The 9892-nt window shown below is 36.6% G+C and overlaps 1 protein-coding gene across 1 annotated transcript; it reads right to left on the reverse strand.

The window, feature by feature from the left end:
* Positions 1 to 6751: 6751 nt before the first annotated feature.
* LOC149236622 (uncharacterized) lies at positions 6752 to 7716 on the reverse strand. The gene has a single exon (XM_089461586.1). The coding sequence runs from the start codon at positions 7610 to 7612 to the stop codon at positions 7091 to 7093; it is 522 nt and encodes a 173-aa protein (XP_089317712.1). The 5' UTR covers positions 7613 to 7716; the 3' UTR covers positions 6752 to 7090.
* Positions 7717 to 9892: the final 2176 nt, after the last annotated feature.

Below are 9892 nucleotides of genomic sequence, written 5' to 3' on the forward strand. Positions count from 1 at the left end.
ATTCTCCTTTCAAAAACGAAAAAAAAAAAACCACACAATCATCTAAATTTTTAATTGCACTGATGCCTAATTTAGAAACAAGGCAGATGTCTAATTCATTGCAGGAACAAGCCTACAAGGTGACTGAAAATATGTTTAATACCTTTTTCTCCAATATAACCACCTCCCCTGTCATTAGTTTTGGTAGATCGTCCCAAGCTGCATATGGAATCAATATTCTGTTTCTGAAATGGCAATTCTCGTAATGCACATTTTTATTATTCATATCAATTAGTAACTTAGTTTAAATTTTTGTTATCATGTTACGTGGAAGAATTAAATTTAAGTGGAAAAAGTAATAATTTGAATGAGCTTCAATAAAGCACACCAATAAATTTTCATTGATTTTAAAACTTTTTATAATTTAATATAAGCAAATTAAAACCAATAAAATTATATTTGGAAAAAATATATAATCTACCCTATTTAGTTTGTTTTTTTATTTTAATTGTATAGAATTTATTTAATAATCTAGTATAATAAAAATTAAAACAAATAAAACTATATTTAAAAGAAAAGAAAAAAAATTCAATAAAACTGCTTTAATTTTTATTTTAACATTATAACTTTTATTTTTATAATTTAATATTTTTATTATTATTATTATCTAGAAATTCATTTTTTGGAACCACCATAAGAACATTATAAAAAACTTTTATAATCTAATATAAGAAAATTAAAACAAAATTATAATAGATAAAAGTATATTTGAGAGAGAAAATATTCTATGACATAAAAATATATCATTTTAACTATATAAATTTGTATAATAAGTTTTATTCAAATGCTATCTCATGAAAGTTGATTTGTATATATATCATCAAAGTTTACCTCTTTGCTTTTCATTATTTTTGGCCATTTTTTTCACTGTTCAATAAGTAATATGTTTTGTGAGATATAAACCACGTGAAATGAAAAATGTAAAAATAAAAATTTGTCAGACTAGGAGGTAACTCCTCAAATGTAATCGTATTATTCATTGAGGTTGTTTATTATTATATACAAGAGGGAGTGACTGTTCAGTTCATCTCCCGATGCCTCTCCATTTCCTCTATTATTTATTTACACTAATTACATTTGTTCACCCAATCCCTATGATCAGGTGTCAACATTCCCCCCCTTAATCTGAAGGGATGTTGGTGAGTCCAAGCATCGTTCTGAATTTTTCAAGCTTTTGTCTTCCAAGTGCTTTGGTGAAGATGTCTGCAATTTGCTCATTAGTGGAACAATGGCGAAGATGGATTGTTTTGGCCTCAACATGATGTTGAATCAGATGATATTTTGTATTGATGTGCTTCATTCGATCATGGAACTTTGGGTTCTTGGCCAACTTTATTGCCAATCATGAGTGGAGTCGATTGTACTTGTTTTACCTGCAAACCTTCTTTAGATTGCGTATTGCAGCTCCCCAAGACAGCAGATAGACCTCCTTCAATTTGTGGCTAGTGCTCTCCATTTGGCTGCAGTTAGGGCATCATCCTCTCTACGGTTAGATTCACTGTGGCTAGGGCATCGTGCTGCAGCTAGGGCACCATACTAGGCCAGCGTACTCTTTAGTGTCTCTCCTTCTCCAAAAACCAAAGATGTGGAGAGGAGATCACATAAAGAGAGTGTCTCTAATGACTTCAAATTCTCTCCTATTTATACTAAAACGTAGATGATGAATAGACACGACTATTGGGCTTCTGAGCCTACTCAAGTTGCTGGTTGACTTGACAATTTGTTTTATAACATAAATAAATTCATAACTTCATAAATACTTATCGGAATCGGATGATCTTTAGATCAATCCTACACCTCTCGATGAGAGGGATCCAATACAAATATCAGCTGCCATAAATAAGATGACCCACATGGAGTTTGGCCCTAGTTTCAAATTTTAACATAACTTCATATGAGATAACAATCCAACATATAGTTTATTGAAGCAGGGAATGGAAAAGGTGAACATGGTGTTGCAAGGGCTTGTGTAAAATGAAAACTTGAAAGGTAAAAAATGAGTTATGATGTGGTCCAACTGAAATCATTTTCCATTGTAATAGATTATACATTTATGTAGTGCTTCAACACCATTCCCATTAAAGAAAATAGAATAGAAATTATCATCCATAGATGAAAATAGTCATTAAATTCTAGACATAATAAATTAGACAAAACTTAGCATGGATTAACAATACTTCACAAATTTAGTTTGTAAAGTTCTTGTTCCATATGAGAATATTATTTATGAATAATATACCACATATCATTATATATTATGAAGGATTTAACACTAACCAATGCCTAATTAAGGATAGGGGTACTAAATTTCAACTTTCTTTTATTCAACTCAAAGTTTTTTTATGAGATGCATCCACTTATGCTCATACAGAGATTTCAAGAATATAAACTTTATTAAAATGTAATTTTGGATCATCCACATATGGTCATTTGAATATTTTCACTCTTGATGCCACATTAGTGTCACCATGCATCTACTATATGGCAGATTGTGTTACACCTCAAGTCCATGTGTCGCCCTTGGGTGGTTCCTTGTCAACACACTTGGTCATAGCATGTCAACACGAGGGGCACTCAACCTTACCATGTCATCTGTCAACCCAAACTTAATTACCTTACATTTGGTTAAATTAATCTTTAATTAATAACGTAATGTACTATAAATTCATTTAATTAACATAACAATGTTAAATTAAAATTTATTCATATATACAAATAATTCACATGCACAATTTAAAAGTGTTGATAGTTAGCATAAACAAAAAAAAAAATGACTTTTGAGTACTCTTATCCTTCTATCACTTCCCATTCCCCATTTACAATAAGTGAAATTCATTAAGTTACCAAATCATGAAACCATTAACGCAATCAGTAATGGTAAATAATTCCAAATCCACATGTGAATAAAAATCTTATATGTAAATGGGGAGGCAGGAGTGGGAGGGGTTATCTTTCGCCTATATGAAGAAAGGGAGACTCAATTTTCCTAGAGACTTGGGACCTCTACAAATAACCAGGATGAATATTCAGCCCTGGCAAGGATTGGAGTTGGTCTTCCCTAGAGTACTTTGCCAATTAATGGTTTTAGGTGATTCCATGATAGAGATTCGGCGGGTGAATAAACTTAACGACAATGATGAGCAGACTTCCATTTCCATTTTACAAAGAATTAAACTATTAATGGATAGATTTGATTTGATTGAATTTTATCATGTTAAGAGAAACTATAACAGGGTGGTTGACTCATTGGCCAACAAAGGAGTATATTTAGAACAAAGAGTTTTAAATATTGATGAAGGGTTACAAATCAAGGCAATTCCATGTGGAACAAAATTAAATCTTTACTTTTGACAATTATAAATATTAAATTAGGTTTAAGGTGGTGAGTCTCTTCCTATGATCTAGATAAGAATTACATTGAAAAATAATTTAACTCCCCTAGCATGGTGGTGACTTTGGTATGTCATGGAGGAGCGTGCAATTGTGGACACCTAGGCAGTGTTCATCATGATGTGTTGGGAACATGACAGATGGTGCAGTATTCCTAAGGTTAATAAAACCTTTCAAATGTGGGAAACATTCAATCCTGCAACTGAGATGTAGTTTGCATGTGTGAAACCTCTGGTCTTTTTGGAATTTGTTTTGGAGGGAAATAGTTCAATAATGGCTCCAATTTCCCTGGTTGACTAGTACCTGTGGATCAAGGCGACATTAAATATGATTGCAGAGGCTTCAAATCACGAAGGGTTAATCCATCGATATATAGAGAGCATTAGCACATATATGAAAGAGAATATTCTAGGATTAGAACCAATTTATGTCATGTTTGTCAACAGGTCTCGAATAGGTTTATGATTATGGAGCATAATATTGGCCATGCATAGGAAGAGCTCAGCAATTTGCTAGTTAGACTGGTGGGTGCCCTAGAATTTTTCAGTGAATCGATCTCACAGCATGTAGAGATGATTGTGATAGAGTCATGGGACTAGAGTGAGATTTTAACACAGAGAATGGGCATTCTAGAGGTTAAAATGGATCGTATACCCCTGGATAATGAAGTGTTAAGATTTTGTGTGGGAAACCTAGCATGGGAAGATGGTGTTGATGATGAAGAGGATCATCCTAATGTAGATGAGGATAGTATAGAGCAGTGTGGGAACTCTGAGCAGCATAAGGAAAGGAGCTTTGGTTCTACTAAAGGATAAAATGCAGTCTCCCTCCAACTCGACCTTGAAGAACAGGGAGTTCAGGTCTCCGTGAACATGGAACACATGTCATGATTTTCCGAGTAGTTAATACTTTTTTATATGGTCTACGGTAGTCTTCCAACCGTTGTCCGGCGGGGTGCGGCACCACCGTGTACTTTCTTTTCGTAATACTTGTACACATGGGCTACGCCTTACCACGTTAACATACTTAATTAATCTTCTTCAATCAAGTAAAATGCATTAATCTTCATGTACACTTATAACCAATATGCAATTAAACCATGAACATAACAATTGCACACAATTATAGTGGGAGGGGCAACTCCCGAACGAGTCCGCCCAATATATATTATGAACTTCTTTCAATAATACAACCGTACAAGTGTGCCGGGCAAAGTCCACGGCCAACACTTAGAATAATTACAACAAGGCATAAGAAGCCTTTTACATACACCTTTATGTACCTTTGTCCGTGAGCGGGTCCCCACACGGGTCACCAAGACACTCACACAAAACCTGCACAATACCGTGTACCAAATCCTCCTCGACCGTGCCAAGACTTCACATAATCCAACCCCAAGATATGCGAACCTTCTTATTCTTCATGCGCATGAGAAATGTGCATTTCTCTAAGACCTTCGCACTTTTCCTCTTGTCTTTATGCGAAGACACTTGAGCGAAGATTGATGGAGATAATGAGCTCCATCTCCACCAATATATACGTATGCTTCCTTATGTTTTAAGAGGGGTGCCCAATTCATGGCCGACTCCACTTTTTAACACATAAGCCCACGCATTATATTATTTTATTTTAATTAATCACACACATATATATATATATATATGTGTGTGTGTACAAATCTCCATATAATATATGTTTATGTGTTTATTCGTTGCTTCAAGTGAGCCCAAGGCTTTTATGTTTACACGTACTCCATTGTGGGTTTATGGAAGGGTGTCTAGCCTTAAGGCTGACCCCTATAACTCACCACATACGCCCACAACATACATAATAACATGTCGGCTTTACTCCATTTGACAACGTCTATAAACACTTAGCCATTTTCCAAATGTCGCATTTCTGTCATGCCTTCGTCGCAAGCGACTCGCTGTTTCGTCGCACCGTACCTGCAGCTCGTCGCATCATCGGGTGGTCGCACCCGCTCGTCGGGTGACCGTGCCCGCGTCCGCCTGTAGAACCGCAGAACCGCGTCCACCAACTTGCCGCATCGCGCCCGTCTTGTCGAACCTTGCCCGCGTCCAACCATGCTGTCCACCGCATCGTTTGTCGCTCAAGCCGCCCGCCCATGGGGCATGGGTCGCCCACGGGTCGCCCGCCCATTGTGCGCGGGTCGCCCACGGGTCGCCCGTTAAACTATCGCACCGGCTCGTCGGGTGGCCGCACCCGCATATCAACTCGCCGCCCATCCGCAGCTCGGGTGACCGCACCTCGATTTGCCGTGCCTAATCGCCAGCTCGGGTGACTGCACCTCAGCTCGCCGTGCCTAACCGCCGGCTCGTCGGCTTGCCGGGTGACCGCACCTGCGCCTCGGCTCGTCACCCAAGTGTCGGAGGTTCGCCCATCCGCTCGTCGCACTGTCCGTCGTTGTGCCAAAACGCGCCCGTCGTCGTGCCCCGAGGCGCCCGCCCATCGTGCACGCCTGCCCGAGACTCGAGGGCGTCACACCCTCTCTCCCTTAACCTCTCCATATTTTTCTACCTATTCATTTCCTTCCACTCCTCCTCCCTCTTTCTCTTACCCTTTTCTTTTTCTTCCTCGTCCTCTTGCTCTTCCTATTTTTCTATGGAAGCTTGATAATACTATTTTCAATCTATTTTCATAAATAATACTTTAAATATTATCTATAATATTTATGGAAAATAAAAATGTAATTATTGATGAATTATTTTGAATTAAATAATTAATATTTAATAATAATTATGTTTAAAAATTTATTTATTAATACAGTAATATAAATTAAATAATTAGTAAATAATAATAAATATTAAAATATTTATTTTATGATTTATTTTAGGTTATGAAAATTATTTAATATTTATCTTATTATAAAAATTCTTAACTTATAAATATATTTTATTACTATTTTATTATAAAAATTCTTAACTTATAAATATATTTTATTACAATATCCAATAATACATTATTTATTGATATTGCAGGCTCCAAAAACACAAATCAGGTTAATAAAACACAAAACATTTTTATATACATATTAATATGATCAATTTACTTGAGAAAAAGTAGTAGAAAACTTTTGATCTGTAATTATTTTTAAAGTATTTTAAAATATTTTATAAAAATTAAATAGGATATATCTTATTATCTCAAATACAAGAAAAGGAAAAATACAAAGTAAATGTAACACATTAATTTCAAAAGCTTATCAGATGATAACACAATATCGTTGTATGATGATCAGATGATAACACAATATCGTTGTATGATGAAAGTCGTTGCTTTTAGAAAAGAGTAAACAACATCGTAAGAAGTACGAAGCTAGGCAGTCTTCGCATTAAACAACACAGAAGTCCATAATCTTTACCGAATTTAGTCATTGCCAACAGCTTCAATACCAAATCAGACTGACTTATTTCTTTCTCGAAAGAGTGACCCCTACATTCACTGTGATATATTGTTAATAGCTAAGATTGATAAAGAAATCCGACTTTATTACAAACTCCACCACCATGTTACAAAGACAAAAGTAAGGCGTTCGTTGTTGCATTCACCGTGCCTAAATTGTTAATATTTATAATTGACTAAGAGACATTGCTTTATTACAAACTCCGGGGGCACGCGCTGCGGAGACAAATATATAAAGTTAAGGAGTTTCCTTATCGTAACCATTGTTGGCACCGAATTCACCGTTGCCGTTGCCAGATCCAGCGCCATAGCGAGAGCCAGCTTCGTAGCCTTTTTCATTACCAGAGCCTGTGACATAGCTGCCACCACTGTACCCTGAACCGTAGGCACCGTTTTTTTCCCAACGCTCACCGTAGCCTGAGCCGTATTTACCACCTTCTCTATAGCCACCATTAGAGCCAGGCGGGTATGGGGCATAAGTATTGCCAGGTGACTGACGATAGCCACTGTCGTCGCCAGACCCTTCACCGTATCCACTATCGTCGTTCACAACACCATTTCCTGAATAGTACTCTGCTCCTTTACCCGAACCGGAACGCGGGTACCCGCTCCCGGCTTCTCCGTAGCCAGCACCGCTGCCAGAACCGGCGCGGGAAGCCTCGCTGTTGCCATGCCAGCCATCCGAGGCCCCGTTACCATGGCCACAGCAAGAGCTCGTCGATCTCGTGATCTCGTCTCCACAGGGTCTGCCAAAGAGCATGCCGCAAGTGTATGAAAGAGAGCATGCCCTGCGATAACAAGGTGGAACAACAAATTTCAAAACAAAGCGGGAAAACAAATTTCAAATTCAAATGGCCTCCGGAAGTGGGAAATATAAATGGGAATCTGCTGATAATAAATGAGAAGTACTGGAAATCATGCTGCTTTCACTAATACTCTTAAACCGCATTAAATAAACTATCGCTGAATAGAAAAGGTGGAGTCGCCGGGAATTCGCCGGGGATCGGGATGTCAGACATGGTGTACATGGATGGGCTCCATGACATATACATAGATGGGCCAGTCTACATTGGGCATTTAATACCCAATGTATGGCTGGTTAGCTCCTGCCCAATAGGAGGTCCAGGAGGATGTGCAACTTTTCATTCATTCATTTTCCCTAAGACCAAAAACAAAATCTAATAATTAGAAAATCATGTTGCCAGAGAAAAACAAGTTTTCTCTGATTCAGAGACTAATGAAGGAATCGTTAGGGGAATTTTGAGGTCTAAAAAGAGCCTCTTAAGGAAATAATAAAATAATATTAGATTACATCATCAAATTTTAGAGGGAAAAAATAAAAAACTATTTTTTTCAACTCATATTTTGAACTGATTTCCCTATGGGTTTACTCAAATTTCGAGTTCAAGCACTCATTAGATGCAAAATTTTATTCCTCATCCAAGGAGTACCCATGTTGCATACTTTCAATGGACCCTGCTACACGAAAAACGAGAAATACATAAAAAGATGTGATTGCAATCACATTTTTTCATGTATTTCTCAATTTTCAAGTAGCAGGGTCCATCGCAAGTATGCAACATGGGTACTCCTTTGATCTAATTGGGAAAATTAGTTTTGTTGTGCTAAATTCATTTTTAGAATATGTTAAATGTGCTTAAGGATTCATGAGATTATTTGCAAGTTTAAAACATGAGTTTTTTAGTGTTTTTATGTGCAAATTAACATAAACAAATAACTAAACAGCAGCATATAATAGACACAAACATCACCATAAATAGTATCACAGCAGCACATGATGAAGGATTTCACCCCTCTTGGGCTACATCTTCTTGGTCCAGCTTCCAATGGCTTGACCCTCTCTATTATGCTAAAAAATGTGAATACATCAATTTATAATGCTCAGAAAGCTCTGAAACATGTTCTAATGGATGCGAAATGCCCAAAAATGCCTATGCAGCCACTTTTTGTTCCTGATTTGGTAAAAAACTGAATAAGTTATAGTCTTTCCAAGTTTTCTGCTAATCGCACTACAAATTCCCCAAAATTCGGCACCATCCTACAAATTTGCCCCAAAATGCGCTAATGCAGCGATGATTTCACTAATTTTCGGGCGAAACTGTCGGACGCTTTAAATAGCCTCCAACGCCTTAATTCAAAAAAAATTGGGCACATGGGGGCCGCGTGAATGGGGCTAAGGCCAATGGCTCCCCGCCACCGGTCGGTCCCCCCACACTGCTACATTGGTGGTCGTATGGCGATGGCGCGACCAAGGGCCGACCCTCGTGGGTTGGCCCCTCCCCCGAAATGGTGCGCACTTATAACATAAATAAAACCCGTGGACAATATATGTTAAGTTATATTGTGATGGTATGTTGGTAGTTGCCTTTGCTCGTTGCTATGTGGTCGCGAGTTCGACCCCTGCTACCATTGCCTAGACTCGACCCAAAAACAATGTAAACTTTCAAACGGGAACTATAAACTCAAAACATGAACTTTAGCAAAAAATCCTCAAAAAAACATGAAAAACAATGTTAAAAACGAAAAGTGTTGATGCTGAAACAACACTTTTTTTTTTCTAGGGTAAATTTTGAACATGTTTTAAAAGTGGTAGTGAAAACCAATTTTTTGTGCAAAACACACCCTCAAAACGAAAAGTGTTGATGCTGGAATAACACTTCTTTTTCTAGGGTAAATTTTCAACATTTTGAAATAATGGCGTAAAAGATTCTATCATGACTTCAACAATGCATTAAAATTTCAAAAGAATAACAAAAATATAAAATTAAACAAAATTATATATTAAAAAAAAATTAAAAAAATTCAAATATATAAAAAAGACAAAAAAAATCCAACAGAAAAAAAAGGGAAAAAAAGCAATCATAAAATTGTTAAAACACAAAAACAAAAACAAAATTTACATATAAAATATAAGAATTAAAAAACTAAAAAATATATATAAATAATAATAAAAAACATATTTAAAAAAAAAAAACCATGAAAAATGCAAAAAAAAAAAATATGAAGTAAACCATAAAAA

The sequence above is a fragment of the Pinus tabuliformis genome, chromosome 8 (genome assembly GCF_031772625.1).
Source record: "Pinus tabuliformis cultivar Carrire ecotype Pingquan chromosome 8, CPIR1, whole genome shotgun sequence".
Classification (NCBI taxonomy): Eukaryota; Viridiplantae; Streptophyta; class Pinopsida; order Pinales; family Pinaceae; genus Pinus; species Pinus tabuliformis.

Bases quoted from the DNA above. Each gene is read 5' to 3' on its own strand.
- LOC149236622 (XM_089461586.1), bottom strand. From the start codon at position 7,612: ATGCTCTTTGGCAGACCCTGTGGAGACGAGATCACGAGATCGACGAGC.